This window comes from Melanerpes formicivorus, unplaced genomic scaffold, assembly GCF_026170545.1.
Source record: "Melanerpes formicivorus ecotype bairdi unplaced genomic scaffold, bMelFor1.0.p_v2 SCAF_1, whole genome shotgun sequence".
NCBI lineage: Eukaryota > Metazoa > Chordata > Aves > Piciformes > Picidae > Melanerpes > Melanerpes formicivorus.
In genome coordinates, this window is record NW_027142353.1 from 67,061,224 (window position 1) to 67,084,527 (window position 23,304).

A 23,304-nucleotide genomic window follows, 5' to 3' on the forward strand; every position below is an offset into this window, starting at 1 on the left:
TGTTCAAAAAGGGATTGGATGTGGCATCTGAAGTCATGGTTTAGTTAGTGATGAGGTGTTGCGTGACAGGTTGGACTTGATGATATCTGAGGTCTTTTACTTTATTGATTCTATGATCACTTAATCTGCTCAATCCACACATGCTCTTCAGGAGTTCTTGTACTGCATACAAACACTTAGGCATCTCTTTTTTAAAACACTGCAGGACATTTAACTGGGAGAAATCAATTTGCATTTGCCTGAAGAAACGTGCATAGCTGTAACTATTACACACAATCTACTATAATACATCAGAGAGGTTAGAATAAAACCTTTATTCTTAGAATAAACCAAACCAGGTTGGAAGAGACCTTCAAGATCATCGTGTCCAACCCATCAACCAATCCAACCCACCCAAACAGCTAACCCATGGCACCAAGTACCCCATCAAGTCTCCTTCTGAACACCTTCAATGACGGCGACTCCACCACCTCCCGGGGCGGCCCATTCCATAGCGCAATCACTCTTGGCACACAGCAGAGGACACATCAATTGGTCTGCATCCCAGGTAACTTTAAGGGAGACAAAAGAACACTTTTTCATAGTGATTTCTGATGTCACTTTGTTTCTGTGCAAACGAGACAACACTTTAATACGCAAAAGTTTTTGTAGTTTTTAAATCAAACTCACATAGACATTTAAGAAACCAGTATCTGTTTTTTTCATTACAGCCTTTATACAGCTAAATACTCTTTGCAGCGACTTGGGACAACCTACATGCTCAATAAAAGGGCTGAGTAATTCAGCAGAGGCTGAGCATCCTCTCCCACCCCGCCACCACCTCAGCCCAGCAACAGCACTGGTCATAGGCTGAGGTGCTCGCCGCTTCCTTATGGCTCCAGCCCGCAGAAAAGCAGACTCCGGTAAGCTTCCACCACCAGATAAGCTGCGGCCAGCCACCCGCCGCAGCCCCAGCACCAGCCGCTAGACGGGGCCATGAGGAGACCGGTCCGACGTGACAAAGCCCCCGCAGCACCGCGGCGAGCGCACTGCAAGCCTTCCCCTTCTGAGGCAGATAAAGGGCTTCCCCGGCCTGTTTTTGCCCGTCGCAAACCATGCGGCGAGCAGCAAAGCCACAGAGGCAGCCGCAGACGGCAGCACCCGCTTGCCGCGGCAGCATCCCTCCGCTCAACGCCGCAGCACTACGCATGGCCGCCGCGACTCGCTTCCCGGCCGCCTCGCCGTGCGCATGCGTCCCGCGGCGTCCGGGCGCCTTCCTCGCCCTCTTCCTCTTGCTCTGGCAGCGGCAGCGGCGCCTGCGCGGCTGCCCGCTCTCCCCTTCCCCCGAATTTTCGTGAAGTTTCCGGAAGGCTCCGGGCGGCTCTTTCCGCTGAGCGAGCGAGCCCGGCCCCCCGGCACTGTCCGGCTTCCGGCTGCCGCCTCCCGCTGCGCCGGCTCCGCTCTTCCCAGCGGCGGGGCAGGAAGGGCTGCCGGCCGCTCGGTCGCCATGTCGCTGCTCTGCTACAACCGGGGCTGCGGACAGCGCTTCGACCCCGAAACCAATAAGGAGGGTGAGAGCGGAGGGGAAAGGTGATGGAGGGGAAAGGGGGGCGAGAAGTGCTTCCCTCATTGCTCCCTCTCTCCCACTTCCCGCAGCGTTCGGTTCGGGGGGTGTGAGGGTGACGGAGCGCCGGGACAGGCTTTCCAGAGAGGCTGTGGAGTCTCCTCTGGAGACTTTCAAAACCCGTTCCTCTGCAGCCTGCTCTACGCCTGCCTGCGTTCGCCGGGGGGTTGGACTAGGTGATCTCCAGACCCCTACCCTTGGATGAGGGAGGGCCTCAGAGGGTTTGCAGGCGGCCTGCAAAGGAGGTCTAAGGGCCGTCCGAGTTGCCGGGGGTGACCTCCCCGGCTGCTGCAGCGACATCGCGGTGCGGAGCTGTCACTCCAGCCTCCAGGGACGGTCGGCAGCGAGAGGCAGAGAGCCATGCCTAGGGATGTGTGTGTGTGAGACCCTCCCACCTTCGCTGTCACCTTCGCTGTCACTGCTGGTCCCAGATCTTCTCCTTTGGGAAACCGGCGTGGTGCTTTCCGTCGCCGTCCGGTGCGGTAAAGCCATGCCGCAGGCTGCTGCGGGTTTCACGGCGGCTGGACAGCGAAACCTGCCCGGGCTGGAAGGTGTCCCACTAATGGCAGAGGTGCAGGGCTGGCAGTGAGCCTGGCGCTGAGGTTCGTCTACAGCAGTAGGACCGCTCGCAGCAGTGTGAGGGAAGGGAGGCACTGAGCGGCAGCTCTGTACATGGCCATCACGTGCGAGAGGTAGAAAACTGCAGGCCTTGAGCAGCAGACAGCGTTCTGCGGAAGGGTGTTGCAGACACGGCAGCTATCAAATACCCTTTTTGTTTGTTCTAATTGTAGTATGGGAACTTACAGCAGGTAATTAAATGTAGCTTGTGAGCGTGGACTCATAGCATGCTTTGGGTTGGAAGGGACCTTTAAAGGTCATCTAGTACACAGTCTCACGCTGCGCCAGGGGAGGTGCAGGCTGGATGTTAGGAAGAAATTCTTCCCAGCAAGAGAGATTGGCCATTGGAATGTGCTGCCCAGGGAGGTGGTGGAGTCACCATCCCTGGAGGTGTTTAGGAAGAGACTGGATGGGGTGCTTGGTGCCATGGTTTAGTTGATTAGATGTTGGTGGGTGATAGGTTGGACTCGATGATCTCAAAGGTCTCTTCCAACCTGGTTAAATCTATTTTATTCTATTCTAGTCCAGTACATTCATGTCTGCTTTGTCAAGGGCTGTGAGCTCTTGCAGTGCTTCCCCTGGATATCCTGGGAATCCGATTCCTGGTGAAACCCTGAGTGCTGCTATGATTTTAAGTTTCATAATTCCACAAAGGCTGCAAAAAAGGTCATCTCAGTAGGCTTGCCCTCAGCTGCTTTGTAAAGTAGCTCTGTGGGGTGAATTTCTAGAATGGCCTTTTTGTATTAGCTTAACTTTTAGTGACCCAGAAGATCAGAGTTAGACTAACATGTTCTAGCACATGCATATTCTGTAATTAGGAACTGTGGCATAAATTGTGTTTGTTTTTCTGAGCTAAGTATTTCCAAACAGAGGGGTGGCATATGGAGTCAGACTTGCTAATGTTAGTAACAGCAAAAGCAGGCAGAGTTGTGCAATGCTGCATTTAGTGATCTCTTCCACCAACATGCCCTGTGCACCTTTGCCCCAAAAGGCAAAGCAGATGGAGGTTTTTATACTAAATATTCTGCCTGGGCTTTCATGAGCTGTAGTCCTTATTAAAAGCAGCACTTTATGATGTGTCCTTGTGTTTGTGATCAAACTGCATTAGACTCAATCTGCTTGACGTGGTCTTTTGCTAGCTGTGTGGTGCTTGGATTGAGGAAAACAACTTCTTGAGATGAAGTTTGATTTGTCAAGTGAGTGGAATGCTTACTGGCTTACTGTGTTCTAGACTAAGCAGTTCTGAAGGTAACCATAATTATTCACTAGCCAGTTCAGAAAACCAAGTTTGATATTTTCTGTGGAATTAGGGAGATTATAATGCTTGGCATCCCTAAACTTCACCAAGGGCAATGAGGCAGCTGCTTCTTAGGCATCTCAATCTACATACAGCTGTGTGTGGCTGTCGAGTTCAACTGGTTGGTTGTGTTTCAGAACACAGATTTACCTCTGAAATACTGAGTTAAACACCAACCTAATGTAACAGTCTTAGGATAAATCTACTAGTAGGAAGTTTTCTTAAATGAAAATGGGTAGAAAAGAAGCCCTTCTGGACCCCAAGCAAGTTTGGATCTTTCAAGGCTTTTTCTTTACATTCAGCCAGCAGTGCATTCCCATAGCAATAATTGATTAAGGGGCCATTAATCCTGCCTTCAGAGCCTTATGGCTGAAATAATAATACATGCATGAATATTGTGTGGAAACTCTCATTGTCTCAAAAAAATGAGCAAGAGGCAAGTGGCTGACATGAAGGACTGTCTGCCTCTTAAAGACAGCCTGAGGGAAAGCATTAAAGGTAGGTCTCCACAGCTGGTGAGGTAATGCAGTTAGGAATTCATCCACGGTGTGCCTGGCAAGGTACAAATTTCACATGCATTTTAGATGTGTTAACTGCTGATTAATCCATACTCCTAAGGACTTGCACAGCATCTGACACAGAAGGGAGAACTTGATCTCAAAAGTGATAATAGGCTTTCAATTATTTTCTTGTTTTATCCTGTCAGTGACAATAGGGATGTTCAACTTTTGTCACTAAAGCCACTGTGAGGTAACACATGCACACTTGAAATCAGCACAGCTGAATGACAGTTGGAACCATGGTGTGCAAAACCAGACTGAAATAGTGTGTTTTATGTCTTTGTCTCAATTTTCTTCACTGTACTGCAGTGTAATTTTTTAAACTACTTTTTTTTTTTTGGGGGGGGGGGAGGTTACTGTTGAGTTCTTTCATAGTGCAGTTTAGTTTGGCCCAGTGCCAAAACAGTAGCACAGACTCTCTTGTGGGGTTTTTTTCTACCCTTTTTCCTTAGATCAAAGTTAGTGGTGTTGAACCTGCAAGATAAACATCATCACAGAGCCAGTGAAAACTTAGTGTATTTCTGAGGTGGTGTGACTGAGAGATGTGGTTGGAAGAAATGATATCTTAGATTTTTGGAGTCTGTCTGCCTGGTTTGCTTTGACCTTGTGCAGCTCAAACTGTTCCTGTGAAGTCCACCCCTTGATCCTCTGCCTGCCTCTCCTGGGGTTCTGTTTCCCAGGCTGAGCCTTTTCTGTGTGAATTATTCATAAGCTCTTGCCATCCCATGTTTGTCCTGTTCACATTTGTCCTGTTTGGTATGGATTTTTTTTCCTAACACTGTGAGGAATGCAGTGGAATTCTCTTCCTAGCTTCAGTAGACAACTTGACCTCAACTTCCTCAGAGTGCTGAATGAAGTTCCTCAGGTTTCATGACCTTCCACTGCTTCAGGGTTGTAAAGCATAGCTTGCAAAGTACTGGAGCACTTCCACAGAATCCCAGGTTGGTTTGCAAGTCGTGTGTAGACAGATACCTCATCTAATCTTCAAGAACTCAATAGGATCACACTGCAAACACCTCCCAAGTTTGGGTACCTTTACCAGTTTCTACTTTTGACATTTAACAAAAATAATAGAGTGCTTCAGTGAATAAGCAAGAGTGTGGGAGTAAGGTAACAACAGTCAGCAGTGTGTGTGTGTTGTGAGAGTGGGATTGGTTTGGGTATGAAATCAGTATTGGAAAAAAAGACCAAAACAGATCTGACAATTTGTGGTGTTTGCACCTCCAGAGATTGTCTGAAGGTGAGAGAAAAACGATGACTCGCTTTGGACACCCTTACTTCTGTCCTAGTTAAGGGAAGGTATTAACAGCAAGGGGAGAGGTAGCTTGATTGTTTTGAATTATTTGTTTTTCCTGTGACAAATGTAGATGTTCATAGATACATGTCAGTGTTGCTGAAGGACTAACGGCCCAAAATGTGTGAGCTAAGCTGGGAACCGGTGTCTGTCAGACTTCAGTGGTGCCCTTGCTCTGGATAGGAAATTAAAGAAAATGATCTAAGCAAGGTTACTTAAGCATCTGTGTATTTATAAGACATGAAAACAACAAAGTTTGATTATTTTTTTTGTCTTTTACTTAATATCTGTAGACAGGTTACTAATAAAGTTATTGATCACTTTTCTCTTTTGCTTACTGTTATGTGCACTGGGATGTTTTTCACTCTTCTGTTGTATGGTGGCTTGTTATAAAACCTGATACTCTTTGCATCACTTTTAGCTATTTCTAACAACAAAAAGGCTTAAAGACAGCGCATGGTTCCCATCATTTTTAGAATCAGGTCATAATACTGTTCTCCATGCAGTATATGTCAAAGAGAAGTTCTATAATCAGAGCAATTACATCACACTTGAAAGTAATAAAATATACTGGGTAAAGAAGGAGCAGGTAGAATAGGATAGAATATAGTAGAATAGGATAGAATATAGTAGAATAGGATAGAATATAGTAGAATAGGATAGAATATATGAGGTTGGAAGAGACCTTTGAGATCATCGAGTCCAACCTATTATCCAACACTATCTAATCAACTAAACCATGGAACCAAGCACCCCATCCAGTCTCAGTTGATACATTAAAAAGCTGTAAGCTACATTAAAAAGCTGTAATGTTAATAGATGTTTATGACTATAAACAGTTCCATTAATGGAAGCTTTGTTTTAGTGTAGTGTTGCTAGAGAAGCTATTAATAACTAATAGTGTTGACGTGCCTTAATCATGTCTGTGGAAGACTAGCCTTTGGGTTCAAGACCTTAAGTGTCCTAGGATGCTACAAACATTGAAGAAAGACAGCAAGCTAATTATCCTGGTTGAGATAGCAAACTCCAAGATTGGTGTCAAGAGAATTCTTTAACAGAGTGCTTCTAGATATAAAACCTACACCAGGTGCAAACTGCTGTATTTGATGCTCTAAACCAGCATTTGAGATCTGTAGGGTGACCACGGGGACAACAGTTTTGCTGGCTTACTGGCAAGTACTAATTATTGGTGAAGGAAAGGAGTGGCTTGTAGGTACTGACTTGCACTCTGTGGAGGTGGAAGCTTGCCTTAGATGCCTGTGTTGTGTGGTATAACAAAGAAGAAAAAACACTGATTGTTTACTCTATGTACTCAGGAAGCTTGTTCTGCAGAGCCTGTGCTTTCCTTCAGCTCATGGCAGATCTGAGTTGCAAATCTGCATTTTTTTCTGGGTTTGTGGTCAGATGAATAAAGATTCTTAATATTCCTGAATACTAATTATAGCAATTTTCTTCTAGATTCATGCACATACCATCCAGGTGTGCCAGTGTTTCATGATGCTCTCAAAGTAAGTATGCAGAGGTCTCTTTGAAGTACGTTGCCTTTTTCCAGATATGTCAAACACTGTGCTTGTTTTTTCCTTTTAATTCCAAATAGTTCAGTGCTGCAGAAACCAGTGTTCAGCCTGCCTTGTTTGAGCAGCTCCATGAAATTAGAAATCTATCCCAGCTGCTCAGACCTGAAGAGATTTGAAGACCATACTCATGGTCTAAATGTTCTGCGAGTCTGTATGACACATTTCCTATTGACTGACATTAGATGTCTCAACAGTTTAATTAGGTCTTCTGAGTAGGTCTTTGGAAGCATTAAGATGTGTCATCCTCTCTCAGTTAATTAACCTGCTTTGAATTCTAACCAGCTGCTTGTGGTCTTATGTGGCTAGAGCACTAATCTGCGTGTGACATTTGCCTGCTGTGACAAATAATTCTGTTTGTTAGTCAGCCAAATGAGAGTATTGGTTAAGTTTGGATTGGTTACCCATGCCTCTGATGCACCTGTCCAGCATTCTTGGGATACATCTTCAGTAGTGAATTAAATAGGCCTGTGAGTGGTCTGCAGTGTTTAGGCCAGCTGCAAAGTCCATATCCATTATATCTGTTTTCCTACTTAAAAATCTACTGACTGCATCCAAAGAGAATGATGTGAGAGACAACTGCCAAAAGGGTTCAGGAAATCATTCTCCCAATTCAATTGTGTGGTCAGAAATCTGGCATCCAGATATGGAGCCTGGCTCTACCTGTGGCTGTCCATGGCTCCATGTCCCAGTGGAGGCCAGAGACAAGCAGAGTCCCTCAGGGATCAGTCCTGGGACCTGTCTTGTTCAATATCTTTGTGGGTGACATGGACAGTGGCATTGAGTGCACCCTCAGCAAGTTTGCTGATGACACCAAGCTGTGTGGTGCAGCAGACAGCTGGAGGGAAGGGATCCATCCAGAGGGACCTGGACAGGCTGGAGAGGTGGGCACAAGCCAACCTCATGCGGTTCAACAAGACCAAGTGCAGGGTCCTGCACATGAGAAGGCTCCGAGGTGACCTAATTGTGGCCTTCCAGTATCTGAAGGGGGCTACAGGAAGGCTGGGGAGGGACTGCTCAGGATCTCAGGTAGTGATAGGACTGGGGGGAATGGAATGAAGCTGGAGGTGGGGAGATTCAGGCTGGAGGTGAGGAGGAGGTTCTTCCCCATGAGAGTGGTGAAGCCCTGGAATGGGTTGTCCAGAGAGGTGGTTGGGGCGCCATCCCTGGAGGTGTTTAAGCCCAGGCTGGCTGAGGCCAGCCTGATCTAGTGTGGGGTGTCCCTGCCCATGGCAGGGGGGTTGGAACTAGATGATCCTTGTGGTCCCTTCCAGCCCTGACTGATACTATGATACTTACTGCATTAGCACAGATGACCTTTCTTAGGACACCAAAATGCTGTTTAACCAAGCTGCAGGAGCTGCTTCTGCTGGCAGTGCATCTCACTCCTGTTCCCTACTGGAGTGTTTTGTGGACTCCTGGAAGCTTGTGTGTGTGTGCTGGCTGGCCTGCTTTCTGTGAGCTATTGCCCATACTGCAGCCCATGACTCTGGAACTGGGCATCATGTGCCACTGGCACGTTGCAGCAGATGCTGTTGGGTCGTACGTCACACAGTTACTTAGGCTGTGGCCCTTTGTTTTGTACAGAGTTGTAGTTGTACTCACAACGTGGTGCACAGAAGTTCTGCCTCATGAAACAGACAGGCATTAGTTACCTGTAAAGCTTGTGTTTATTCCCTCTTCCTCTTACATATGCACTGGTTTTAGGACAAGAGGTACTTCCCCCTACCCCCTTATCCTACCTCTTAGCCTAATTAACAATTTATCATAGAATCACAGAATGCTTTGGTTTGGAAGTGACTTCCAAAGATCATCTAGTCCAACCCAACTGCAGTAAGCAGGAGCATCCTCAACTGGATCAGGCTGCCCAGAGCCCTGTCTAGCCTCATAATTTTGTATGAGCAATTTTCTTCCTACTGTGGATCCTAGATAATCCAGGTGAGCAGAATGAGACTTTTGTCTCCTCAGCTATGGGAAATAGTGAATATGTTGAGGGTATTTTTACCCACCTCCCTAACCTCCATTGTGTCACACTGCTGAAGCTCTGAAAGCAGTGGTGCATTTCTTAGTCAAACTGTTGTCTCTAATAATGTTCTTCAGGTTCTAAGTTGCATTATTCACAGTGGCAAGATCATTTTCTCTAAAATTGGATTTCTGATTTATGTAATAAGAAGTGCCCTTGATTGATGTAGCTGGTTAGATGGCTATGCAGTGCAGCTGGCTAGCTTTGTCTTCAAGATGATGGCCAGCACTCAAGGAGAAAAAGGCCCCATCCTTTTTGGAAGGGGGGGGTGGACCTCTGCCACAGATGAACTAGTCTCAGGTACAGCATTTCTTCATTTTGCTTACATGTTACTTGGTGATAAAGTAACATTTGTGCTTTCTGTTGTACCAACTTGTGTCCAGTTCTGGACCCCTCAGTTTAAGAAGGATGCTGAGACACTTGAATGTGTCCAGGGAAGGGCAACGAGGCTGGGGAGAAGCCTCGAGCACAGCCCTGTGAGGAGAGGCTGAGGGAGCTGGGGTTGCTTAGCCTGGAGAAGAGGAGGCTCAGGGGAGACCTTATTGCTGTCTACAACTACCTGAAGGGAGATTGTAGCCAGCTGGGGGTTGGTCTCTTCTCCCAGCAGCCAGCACCAGAACAAGAGGACACAGTCTCAAGCTGTGCCAGGGGAGGTTTAGGCTGGAGGTGAGGAGAAAGTTCTTCCCACCAAGAGTAATTTGCCATTGGAATGTGCTGTCCAGGGAGATGGTGGAGTTCCCATCCCTGGAAGTGTTCAAGAGGGGATTGGATGTGGCACTTGGAGCCATGGTTTAGTTAGTCCTGAGCTGTTGGGTGACAGGTTGGACTTGATGATCTCTGAGGTCTTTTCCAACCTTATTGATTCTATGTTTCTAAGCTGGCACCTAACTTGTTATGCGAAATACTGCCTTATATTCAACAGACTTACTGGTTAAGGCAGCACAAATGAAATAGAAATGTTCACAGTCTCTGGCTTTTAAAAATGCAGCTGGTGGTGATACTGTCCAAAGAGGAGGAAAAATGAAATCTCTTAAGTGTGATGTGTTGCATCTTGTAAAGGAATATAATTAGCCTTTTGCTTTTTTCAAGCTGTTCCCAAGCAAGGTGGTCATGTGTATTTTGTTTCTATTCCCAAAAATGCTTATAGGGCTGGTCATGTTGTAAGAGAAGAACAACAGACTTCTCTGACTTCTTGAGCATTGTGGTATGTACTCATGACTATTGATGATTTCTATACTTGTCCAATGGCAGTGGTAAATATTGAATGGTAGAATGTCTTTGTATGGTTGAAGTTTGCCTGATTTTGTTAACACTGTCTTAAGTCTTGCATGCCCTATTCATCTTGGTAGGACATCAAAGTTGAGTTCCATGTTCAAGCTTTACTGGTTGAAATTAGTTCTATCAAAACCTATTTACATGCTTGTTAGCAGTGAAGGAAAGTCAGTAGTTTTGGTTATTCTGCTTGATTATGGAAAAGTATGCATTTTTCCTTCAGTTGTAGGATCTCCTTTGCAGCCAGTGTTTGGAATGTGCTGAAGGAGAAGGTGGGCCTGAGGAAATCAATCAAGAAAACTTATTACAGGTTTTGGTGTTTTATACTGTAAAATAAACTTTTGCTTTCCACAACAGGGCTGTACAAAGGGTCTTCATAACAGTGAGAAACCTCCTGAGCCTGTTAAACCAGAAGTCAAAACAACCTCTGAACGAAAGGAGCTAGCTGAACTCAAGCCCAGATTTCAAGAACACATTATTCAGGCACCAAAACCACTGGAAACAATTAAAAGGCCAAGGTAGAGTATTTGAAACTCAGTTTTGCCCAAGTTGTGGTAAGCTGACCAAGTTAAAGCTTGTTCCTATGGTTTAAAACTTCCCAAATAAGAGCTTGTGTTTGGTAGCAGTTCTGTTACTTTAAGCTTTGAAATGAGATACAAGTGTTCTGGTTAGGACAAGGGTAGTACTGGATTTCTCAGCACCCTCATAGTATCGTAGTATCAGTCAGGGCTGGAAGGGACCACAAGGATCATCTAGTTCCAGCCCCCCTGCCATGGGCAGGGACACCCCACACCAGATCAGGCTGGACAGAGCCTCAGCCAGCCTGGGCTTACACACCTCCCTGGACAACCCATTCCAGGGTCTCACCACTCATGGTGAAGAACCTCCTCCTCACCTCCAGCCTGAATCTCCCCCCCAGAAAACACAAACTCCCTTCCAGAAATCTCCCTTCCAGAAAACACAAACTGCAGTCTAAAGCCTCACAGCTTAAAATGCCACCAGCAGTTCTCTTCAGTGCAGCAGTCATCAAAAGTAATCCTAGGGTGCCTGTATTGAGATTCATTAATCTCTGATTCATTTTTACTGTTGTAGAATATTTAGGTTTTCACTTTGAAAGCCACCCATGACTGCCTTCTAAACTTCCAGTATCTTTTTCTGTAAGCAATAAGAACTGCCACTTACAAACCTAGTTTGTTTGGTTGTTACAGGGCAAATGAGACAGGAAGAGCCTCGTAGCAAGATTAAAGGTTACTACTTAGGTGTTCAAGAGGGGACTGAATGTGGCACTTGATGCCATGGCTTAGTCATGAGGTCTGTGGTGACAGGTTGGACTTGATGATCTTTGAGGTCTCTTCCAACCTTGGTGATTCTGTGATACTTTGTTGTTGCTTGTAAATTATTTCTCATCAAGCTGACGTGACTCCATGGACTTGTTTTAGCCCAGATGAACCAATGACAAAATTGCAGCTGAAGGTATCAGCTTCCCTCAAGCAAGCATTGGATAAACTGAGACTGTCATCAGAAAGTGAAGAGAAAAAAGGTAAGGCTGTAGGGAGGTTAAGTAGGGATATGATGCTACTCATCACACAAACAAGTTTTGTTGGTTTTGAAGTCATTCTTTCATGTAATTATGTTCTTAATCTGGAAATACCTTCCTGTCTAGGGAATGACAATCAACATTTAAATGTGAAGAATATGGAGACTTGGGTGTTAGGAGCAGCATGTTGTCATTAAAGTTATTTGAAGTGCTGGGTTTGTAAGTTTTCCTGGTTCAAATGGGCATGATGGGAACATCCATTTCTAACTATATGATTGAAAGAGTTCCCAGGAAATAGATTCCACCCATGTCATTGCAAGCATGAGGTCATACAAAGCCTTTCTCAAACTGGTGATACTCCTCTGGAGATCTGTTGATTCTCCTCCATCTATTTTTCCTCTTTTTTTCCACAGTTTACTTGGAACTTGGTTCCAGAGCTACACTGCTCCTTAAGAAATACTTTCTCATTTCAGCCTATGTTTGTGGCTTTTTTATACTCTTGCTCTTGTGCCAAAGCTGCCATTTGGCTCTTGCTTCTCCTTGGTTTCCAGATTCTTTCCTACATGGAGCAGTTGGACCATTTTACACGTTTAGTTTTACAAAACCAAACAAGATGAGTGATTGTTTTTTCCCCCTCTATGATTCTAATAATCATCTTCATCAGGGTTTGTGTTTTGGTTTGGTTTTTCTCCCCTGTTTAAAGCACTGTAAAGATGTAGAACCTAGAATCTGATTCATAGGTGTTACAGCTTTTGGCATGTTTGCATAATTTCTGTTTGCACAGACTCTGATTCTTAGGTGATACAGTTTATGTCATGTTTGCATAATTTCTGTGGGAGAGAGTTGGTTGGGTTAGGTTTTTTCTGATCTACTCCTTAGCTCATTTTAATTCTTAATAAAAGCAAATTATTTACCACATTATGCAGTTCAGTTGCTGTTTTCCATAACAAGACTCTGTTTACAGAGGAAGACGGTGATGAAATCAAGATTGGGACTGCATGTAAAAATGCAGGCTGCTCAAAAGTAAGTGGTTCAGTTCCACTCTTCAACTCAGTTGCTAAACCAAGTGCACAGTTTGGTTTTGTGTTTTCCTTTCCTGAATGTTTTTCCATGGGCTACAAATTGGTTTGGAAATGGCTCAAAGTCTTAGTGAGTGCACACAGTTTGGTATGAATAAACGTGGGCTGTTCTGTACTGGGGGTGAAGTAGGTCTAAGATTGCCTTTTCTAATGCCTGTCCTGAATGTCTACTTAGTAAGCTTGCCAAACCCATGTTACTATGGTGTTTCAACTTAAATATAATATTGGTGAAGGGTGGCTTACTGATAACACTTCAGTTACTCTTGATAACATGTATAGGTCAAAAGCAGATCTTACCACATAATGCTTCCCTTGGAAAAATCCACAAAGAAAATGGTTTAATACTTTGAGCACCAAAATTAGTCTTTATGTTAGAGTCCTTTATTTTCTAGTTAAGTACTTGTTTTCTCTGAATGTTCAGAGAGAAAGTGACCTTAATGAGCAAAGATCATGTCACCACTGATGGATGCCATTGAACTAGTACAAAGTATAGCTGTTAGGAGGAGTGCCAGGGAGCCTTCTGTGAATGCAGGCTGAGTGGTTACTTTAAAAGCTGGGGCAAGCCATTAGATCTAGGTTGCTTCAAAGCTTTTGAGTAAATACTTTGTTCAGTGTTTCTCTTGTGGGCTGTGTTTTGCTATTTTCCTTTGGTCCACATACTGTAACAATAATACATCTTACATGCTTTGCTTTCCTAGACCTATGAAGGACCACAAAGCGCAGAAGAAGTATGTATATACCATTCTGGTGTACCTATATTCCATGAAGGGTTAGTATTCAGTAAACATAATATATGGGGTTTTTTTTTTAATGTCTTCCTGATTTCCTTGAGATGTTGCCCTGGTTTTATTCTGTAGTTCTTCTTCAGTCACAAATGGCAATGCTTGAAGAGGGTATGCTAAATCAACAGTTATATTGCTTAAAGGGAACTTCTGAAGTATTCACAGTAAATTATGTCCTAAATATTGTTTCATTGCTTTGCAAACTTTCAAGGATGAAGTACTGGAGCTGTTGTAAAAGAAAAACATCTGACTTCAATACGTTTTTAGCCCAAGAAGGCTGCACAACAGGGACACATGTATGGACTAAGAAGGATGCAGTAAGTAGCATTGACATTGCATTCTATAGCTGGCCTTTCTGCATCTTTAATACTGAAATGTAGCCATTAGCTTGATTGAATTGCTGCTGCAGTGGAGCTGTTATGGATCACTACCTCTGAAATAATGTGCAGGATCTTCTGCATACCATGACAACAGAGAAATGTATTTTGAATTAATCTCTGGTAGAAGTATGCTTGTAATAGAGTACAAACGTTTTTTTAGTGATACATGTAGTAAAAGTGGTTTTGACAAGTTCAGAAGGGGTGGAAAAAAAAGGCAGTCTTTTTTGCTTTGATAGTTAAGAAAGTCAATAGTATTCCATATATCACTTTAAAAAGGCAATTAGAATAGAATTAACCAGGTTGGAAAAGACTTTCAAGATCATTGAGCCCAAGCTATCACCCAACACCATCTAATCAACTAAACCATGGCACCAAGTGCCCCATCCAGTCTCCTCTTAACCACCTTCAGGGATGGTGACTCCACCACCTCCCTGGGCAGCACATTCCAGTTGTGTTCCATAGAATCAGTAAGGTTGGAAAAGACCTCAGAGATCATCAAGTCCAACCTATCACCCAACACCTCATGACTAAACAGGTCATGACCAAAGACCATTAAGAGAGGAGCTGTACATGTTTCACAGTAAAATAACTGTACTTCCAATTTCATTCAGAGTAGTTTTATTGCTCAGGTAGGTATAGCAGGGGATGAATGCAGTGAGGTTGCATGGGTGGAGGGCAGGGATGGAAGGGTCTCTCTGCCTAGTTTGGGTTCTGTTCATTTTTCTGTTCTGCATCTAATTGTTTTGTTTCCTCTACTAATAGAACAAATACAAACTAAACAGATGCTCCCTCTGTAGATATTTCATTGCAGTGTTGGGAACAAAGTGCAGAATTACAAGGTGAAAGACACTTCTGTTCACAGTTCAAAAAGATTCATAGAGAATGTTACAGAACATAATAATGAAACTGAACTCTTAGCTTACATATTGGATGCAGGTGAATGCAAAATTCTTGTTACAAATATCTCAAGCTGTGCCAGGAGAGGTTTAGGCTGGATGTTAGGAAGAAATTCTTCCAGAAAGAGAGATTTGCCTTTGGAATGTGCTGCCCAGGGAGGTGGTGGAGTCACCATCACTGGAGGTGTTTAGGAAGAGACTGGATGGGGTGCTTGGTGTCATGGTTTAGTTGATTAGATGGTGTTGGGTGATAGGTTGGACTTGATGATCTCAAAGGTGTTTTCCTACCTGGTTTCTTCTATTCTAGCCCTTCTATTCTAGCCCTTCTATTCTAGCCCTTCTATTCTAGCCCTTCTATTCTAGCCCTTCTATTCTAGCCCTTCTATTCTAGCCCTTCTATTCTAGCCCTTCTATTCTAGCCCTTCTATTCTAGCCCTTCTATTCTAGCCCTTCTATTCTAGCCCTTCTATTCTAGCCCTTCTATTCTAGCCCTTCTATTCTAGCCCTTCTATTCTAGCCCTTCTATTCTAGCCCTTCTATTCTAGCCCTTCTATTCTAGCCCTTCTATTCTAGCCCTTCTATTCTAGCCCTTCTATTCTAGCCCTTCTATTCTAGCCCTTCTATTCTAGCCCTTCTATTCTAGCCCTTCTATTCTAGCCCTTCTATTCTAGCCCTTCTATTCTAGCCCTTCTATTCTAGCCCTTCTATTCTAGCCCTTCTATTCTAGCCCTTCTATTCTAGCCCTTCTATTCTAGCCCTTCTATTCTAGCCCTTCTATTCTAGCCCTTCTATTCTAGCCCTTCTATTCTAGCCCTTCTATTCTAGCCCTTCTATTCTAGCCCTTCTATTCTAGCCCTTCTATTCTAGCCCTTCTATTCTAGCCCTTCTATTCTAGCCCTTCTATTCTAGCCCTTCTATTCTAGCCCTTCTATTCTAGCCCTTCTATTCTAGCCCTTCTATTCTAGCCCTTCTATTCTAGCCCTTCTATTCTAGCCCTTCTATTCTAGCCCTTCTATTCTAGCCCTTCTATTCTAGCCCCTCTATTCTAGCCCCTCTATTCTAGCCCCTCTATTCTAGCCCCTCTATTCTAGCCCAAATGTATTGTCTATTGCTGAGGCAGAATGGGATTGATACTGCAAGCACCATTCTCATTTAACAGAAGAAAATAAAGGTGTATTCTAGAAAGTAATCCTGTTACCTAATTATACAGCAATGGCATCACACATCCTTCTTGTAAGTCATAGAGTAGCTCCTTGCTTTGAAGGTTTATTTTTTTGTTTCATTATTTTCAAGTACAGAGATGAAAAAGAGCCTGAAGTTGTGAGCCTGAAGCAGAAGAGTACTGTAAAGAATTTTCCTAGGTGTTAAGTGTAGTCTTGGAGAGGAAGTTAATCCAATAAGTGACCTTTATTTTTGGCAATTGCTGTGGGGCTTTTTTAGTAGATTGTTGTGGGATTATTTTTTTTCCTATCACAGTGTCCTCATTTTTCAGTGTAGTCTCTGTCATAAACATTGGTTTTTTCACTTGTGATTTTTGACAGGGACCAGTAGCTGAAGAGATATAAGTGGAGTCCTGCCATCTCCTGTGAACATAGAATCTAGTCCTTAATAGCAAATAAAAATAGCTGATGAAGTAATCCTGTGATTTTTATCCTGATTATTCTTGTAAAACTACTTCTGAATGCAATTTGAAGTCTTTTTTCTGTACCTTTTTTCCTTCTGTAGGGTAAGAAAGTAGTTCCATGCAGGCATGATTGGCACCAGACTGGAGGAGAAGTGACTATTTCTGTATATGCTAAAAACTCTGTTCCTGATCTGAGCTATGTAGAAGCAAACAGCACCATGGTGAGTATCTACCTTAAGATGTAATTATTATTTACTTTAATTCTTATAGCAGCCTGAAGTTAGGAAAATCTGGCTTCTACTCAATTTACAAGGCAGACTTAAGAATCTTTTATGCATAAGGATGAGGTTGTAGCCAGGTGGGGGTTGGTCTCTTCTCCCAGGCAACCAGCACCAGAACAAGAGGACACAGTCTCAAGCTGCACCAGGGGAGGTTCAGGCTGGATGTTAGGAAGAAATTCTTCCCAGAAAGAAATTGGCCATTGGAATGTGCTGCACCCAGAGGTGGTGGAGTCACCATCCCTGGAGGTGTTTAGGAAGAGCCTGGATGAGGCCCTTGGTGCCATGGTTTAGTTGAGGAGATGGTGTTGGGTGGTAGGTTGGACTCCATGATCTCAAAGGTCTTTTCCAACCTGGTTAATTCTGTATTCTGTAATTCAATACTCCTCACAGTATGCAGTTTCACAAGTACTATATTTAAAATGCTTCTCTGCTTTCATAATCATGCACTTGGAGAAAATGGTAGAGCTTCCAGGCTGTGGGTATGGCCACTACTGACTGTGATACAGTGTCAGAGTCGGTGGGAACAGATTTTTCCACTTCTTTCTGAAGGACAATTTGATCATTTTGCTCATTGCAGGATCTGAATCCTAGTGTGATGTATTTTGTTTAGATATACTCGAGGTGTTAAATGTTTTGTAAGCCTGACAACATTGCCTTTTGTTTTGCTTCTTCAGTTAAATATCCACATTGTGTTTGAAGGAGAGAAGGAATTCCATCGGAGTGTGAAATTATGGGGAGTAAGTATGGGGGGGTTTATGAAAACAAACTAACAAACAAAAAAATCCCAAGCCCAAAGCAAACAAAAACCCCAACAACAACAAAAAAACAACCTTACCCTCAACTTTGTCTCTTTCCAAGAGTGTGGTTTACTTCATTCCTGTGCTTATTGAAAGAAATTCAGTTGCATGTTGTTGCAGTAATTACGTTTAAGTCTGAATCTAATGTGCTGTGTAAGCAGCTAGGACATCATAGTTGATACTGCTTTGAGGCAAAGGGGATCTCCTGAGGTTCTGTCTGATTCCAGCCCCTTGACAGCAGGGTGGTAGAGAACCCATGGCAGTATGTAGTTGCATGTCTGTGTTAGACCAGTGTGTGAGCCAGCAGGGTGCCCAGGTGGCCAAGAAGGCCAATGGCATCCTGGCCTGCATCAGAAATAATGTGGCCAGCAGGAGCATGGAAATCATTCTGCCCCTGTACTCAGCACTGGTTAGGCCACACCTTGAGTACTGTGTCCAGTTCTGGGCCCCTCAAGTTAAGAAGGACATTGAGACACTTGAACATGCCCAGAGAAGGGCAGCAAGGCTGGGGAGATGTCTCGAGCACAGCCCTGTGAGGAGAGGCTGAGGGAGCTGGGGTTGCTTAGCCTGGAGGAGAGGAGGCTCAGGGGAGACCTTCTTGCTCTCTACAACTACCTGAAGGGAGGTTGTAGCCAGCTGGGGGTTGATCTCTTCTCCCAGGCAAGCAGCACCAGAACAAGCAGACATAGTCTCAGGCTGTGCAGGGGGAAGTTTAGGCTGGAGGTGAGGAGAAAGTTCTTCCCAGAAAGAGTAATTGGCCATTGGGATGTGCTGCCCAGGGAGGTGGTGGAGTCCCCATGCCTGGAGGTGTTCAAGAGGGGATTGGATGTGGCACTTGAAGCCATGGTTTAGTTAGTCCTGAGATGTTGGGTGGTAGGTTGGACTCAATGATCTCTGAGGTCTTTTCCAACCTGATTGATTGTATGTTTCTGTGTGTTTTCTGTTCTAGGTGATCGATGTAAAGAGGAGTTATGTGAACATGACAGCTACAAAGATCGAGCTGACTATGAGAAAAGCAGAGCCCCTGCTCTGGGCGAGTCTGGAGTTACCAGCAGCCAGCACACAACAGAAAAAAGAGGGGTCGGATCAATAAGAATTCCAAGAGACAAGTTATTTCCCATTCTGAATTGGTGACTTGCTACTGTAATCATATATTTAACTTTTATATAGATTCCTTTTTGTCTGTCCTACTGGCTCCTATGTTCCATTCTGCAACCAAACGTGACGCACAGTGGCTGGGGGTGTACGCTCGAAGGGTAACAGCTATTTATGCTCGTGCTCCCAGGAGTCTCTTGAGTCTAGCTAGAGCATCTCCATGGGGATTGGGAGTACAAGAGCTATTGCCCTTTGCTTCCAGCCTTACTTACCATGCACTGACTACCCAAACAGACGTGTTCCCAGCCCACTCCCTGTGTTAATTTTTCAGCTGTTTGCTTTAGACCGGATCTGCTGGGTAGTACATGGTAAATTCAGCACCCTTCACTATGAAGCATATGGTAACAAAGATGATGCAAAAATCTGAGCTGCTGAGGTGATCAGCATGCAGTCCTCTCTCTAGAACAAAACAGATAGGTAAAAAAAGGCAAGAACACTTGTTGACCTGCAGTTGTTCTTCTGAAACTAGCTGTGGTTTCGATTCCTGTTGGCTCTGTAGGGATGGAGCAACTGGTATTTGCTAAGGATTTCAGTACTTGCTGACTCTAGCTGTCTTTCATGTGTAAAAGCAGGAGGTTAGATTCAAATAAAAGTTGGCAAGAGGAGGTTTTTTGGGTTTTAATTTTTCTTCTGTCTCTTTGGTATTTGAATTGTTAAACATAAAAGTGAATGGGCAGAGAAATGGCTGAACAAGTCAGCATCTGGGCTGGGGAGGGTGTCCCAGCTGCAGACTATTGTAAAGTTACCCAGGTGCTGTATGTATTTGACAGCGTTCAGAATGTGTATTCCAGCCCATTGCACAGCATGCACAATGATGAACCTCTTTCAGAGCAGCTGGAGATGTGCTGGAGGATAAGCCAGTACACAGGGTAGGTGTCTCAGGAAAATTATTTCCACGTAGATGGGACTGTTTCTAAGGATGGTCCTACAGGAACTAAACTTAACCTGCAGGACAGATCTTAGGAGAAACAAACCAAAAGCTTTAAAATGTCTGTGTCAAAATTGTACTCAAATTTAAACTATTTTTTAAATATTTAAAAGTATTTCCTTAGAAGAGGATGAGCAGAGCACTCTAACTACAAATCAAGACCTCGTTGGTGTTTCCAGTTCTCCCATCCATAAAGCTCTGTGGCTGAAAAGAGGACGGTTTTAAAGAGGAGATTTTTATCCAAGCAGCAACACAGGCAGTAATGCTGCTTTGTGCTCCTGCTTGACAGAGTTTCTTACTTCTGGGCTGCAGCTGGAAGAAAAGCAGTGGGTTTGTATGTGTGATGCAAAATGCACACGACTGTTCACTGTGCCAAAACTTGGATGTGCCACCAGGTGGTCCTGTGGGCTTTTGAAATGCGTGGGTGCTCATCCACCTACCACCTTGGCAGAGCTGGAGTAAAGGCAAGGGAGATGCAGGATGTAGTAAAGACATTAAGAAGTTAAATGTGGGTTTCTAAGGATGTTACTGTTCTCCAGCAGGTATAATTTTGCTTGAGCTCAGAGTTCCTGTCTCTAGCACTACTTGAAATCCTACTTCATGCTTCAAGTAATAGGAAATATGTTACCAAAGAAACCATCCCCAAACACCAAGAAAGTCAACAGCAGTGCTGTAGACATGAAGTTTGTTTTGGTGCTTCTTTACCTTCCTTTCGAGGTCCTCTTTCCTTACTGACTTGGAGGGAGTGTGATTGCTTACTCCCTCAGGCCCGTGTTAAAAGTTCCAGCTCTAAGTTCTCCCTACAAGATTCTGTTAACCTCTAAGAGAGCCACATTGTTGTTTGGGGGTTTTGGTGCTTTTTTTATTGGTTTGGTTGGTTTTGGTTTTAATGTCAGGTGCTCTGAAGTGGCAGGGTGCAGAGGCATACAGAAATGTGTGCCTGCAATTGGTCCTCTAAAAACCGAGCAGATACTCCCTGGGGAGTTCTGAACCAAGAGGTGGAGTTCTTAGTAGAATCCTGGGAACAAGCAGTATTGCACTGATCAGTATAATCTGATGCTACCAGGATCAGAGATCAAGTCAGTGAAGAATTCTAGGTAGCTGTAGCTGCTAGCATGCCGTCTGTGGGTTTGTGTGCAGAGCTCTGAACTTGGACAGCAAAAGGAGCAGTGCTTGAATGCCAGGATAAAGTTCTTATTTGACGAGCAAGTTCAAATGTGCCTAGCCATGTGGATGTATAAATACCCAAGGTACCTTCTGTTGCCCATATTTTTAACACAGTTTTCAGTTTACTTGCATCCTCACATAGGTATTTGCATCATTTATAGCAGGTTTGTATAATTTAAACCCCATTTTACAGACCTGCAAGGGAAATGGAATTCCTTCTGGTGAAAAGGTGACTTCTGCTCTCAAGCAAGTCATATGCTGCTTAGTGTTCTAACTGGAGAAAAATGTGGATGAATGAGCCTTCTGCTGTTCATGCTGCAGCTTTGGGCATCCTGTGGCTATTTCTTAGACTCTCTCCAACTCAGTTCTGCTGGTGACTGAGTTCACTTGGCCATAATTCTAAAGAAGCTCCTGTAAAGGAGGAGCTCAGTTTAGCTTCTGTGTTTCATGCATTCCTCCTGCTCTTTTCCTGTGGTTCATACTTTCAGCACAGAATTACAGAGCTACTCAAGTATCTTTAATGCCTTCCCCACACCCCCCCCAGTGGCAATAAAACCACTGCTGAAATTACCCTGTTTAAAAAATATAAGCAAAAAAAACCCCAAACCAAAATGCCTTTGATCAGGCAGGAAGATGCAGGTGACCCAGCTGAAGCCTGGGTTTCTATGGCCTGTGATGTTTTTCAGAGTAAGAGGGTAAACTTTCAGACTGCCATAAGTCTCTTGCACAACTCCATTCATTCTCAGCAGGCTTTTACAACCTGCACCCATCACCAGGCTGCCAAAGCTGTGCTGTTTACTGAGAGTGAGCATTGTGAGCAGTTGCTTAGAACAGGCTTCAGCACAGCAGTGTTTGATCCTGGTGTTTCATTAAAGGCCTTCTTGCCAGGAGTGGTGGTAGCTGACACGTCAATGGGTTATTGATGTGGCTGTAACTCATTAATAAATGTGGAGAGAAGGTGAAACAAGCTGTGGTGTGTCAAACCAATCACAACACTTTCTCCAGAGTATTGATTTGAAGGCTAACTCATTTTTGATCACCTAGGCTTTCACCTGTCTGATAACACTGGAGCTAATTTGCAGACAGGTGTGTGCTGGAATATTCTTGTTAAATTCACCCTTTGTCTCAGCAATTGTACTGTACTTAACAATTTGGTTAACTTGATAGGGTCTGGCTTTATTTTTACCATGAATGATCCTTCAGAAGCTCAGGATGGGTTTACACCTTACCCATGTAGACAGCACGATGCATGTCTGAGTACTGACTGTCCAGGTGCATACAAAACTTTACCTGCCAAATCCCTTCTTGATATGACAAATCATGTGGGTGCAGGGGTTTGTGACAGAAATCCTGATCCTTCCCCTCATGCCTAAGCCAGTTTTCCTACCTACCATTGCATACTGCAACTGTACCAACTTTGCTTGGTGGAACTGGGCCTTAGCATACAGTCAAGCACTGGGCTGTTCAGCTGCTCCTGACTCTTAATGTGGCATTGATGTAACTTGACAGAAAAATCTTCCATTGGGTGATCTTCCAGGATGCATACATTATCAAGTCACCATTTCACTACTTTAGGGCTTAGTTTAACTAGGAGTTTTGCCTTGGGGGGGTGATAAAAAGACATCTACTTATCCTACGTAACTGCAGTTTTTGCTTGCATTCTTTAAACATGGCATGGTGAGTATTGGTTCAATGCTGTACCTGTTCATCTTCCCAGGTGCTCCTAAAATACTGTGATGCTCATTCAGGAATGAGATCCTACTAAAAGTAATGAGTTAGGTGTCTGCAACCAGGCCAGGTTGGATGGGGCTTTGAGCAGCCTGGTCTAGTGGAAGGTGTCCCTGCCCGTGGTAGGGGGGGTTGGAACTGAATGACCTTTAAGGTCCATTCCAATCCAAACCACTGTGTGATACTACAAAACTTTTCTAAGGTGGCACTAATTTTGTCATGATGAGAGTTGATTTACAGTTGAAAGGGGGAGATGTCTTTTTGCATGGTTGTTTGATTCTTCACATTCATAAGAGAGAAATGCAGGAAGTAATTTCATGTCTTCATGCTCAGATTTTTGTTGGTTGTTTTTTTATTTCTAAATGTATTCAATAAAATTCTTACTACCTTCTGGTTCCACTTGGGGCTGCTTTGACTTCTTTTGGTATTCCCTTTGGGTTTGCAATCCCTTTTTGAACACCTCCAGGGATGGGGACTCCACCACCTCCCTGGGCAGCACATTCCAATGGCTAATGACTCTCTCAGTGAAGGAACTTTCTCCTCACCTCCAGCCTAAACTTCACCTGGCACAGCTTGAAACTGTGTCCTCTTGGTCTCTTCTCCCAGGCAACCAGCACCAGACCAACCCCTTCCTGGCTACAACCTCCCTTCAGGTACTTGCAGAGAGCAATAAGGTCTCCCCTGAGCCTCCTCTTCTCCAGGCTAAGCA

General features: G+C 44.1%; 1 protein-coding gene across 1 annotated transcript; it reads left to right on the forward strand.

Moving 5' to 3' along the window:
- Nucleotides 1–1,326: 1,326 nt before the first annotated feature.
- Nucleotides 1,327–22,994, forward strand: CHORDC1 (cysteine and histidine rich domain containing 1). Its single transcript, XM_068145732.1, has 11 exons — nt 1,327–1,550; nt 6,831–6,880; nt 10,117–10,173; nt 10,599–10,759; nt 11,681–11,781; nt 12,743–12,801; nt 13,556–13,626; nt 13,851–13,956; nt 16,641–16,760; nt 17,495–17,557; nt 18,567–22,994. Exons 1-11 carry the CDS (start codon nt 1,487–1,489, stop codon nt 18,708–18,710), a joined length of 996 nt encoding a protein of 331 aa, XP_068001833.1. The 5' UTR covers nt 1,327–1,486; the 3' UTR covers nt 18,711–22,994.
- Nucleotides 22,995–23,304: the final 310 nt, after the last annotated feature.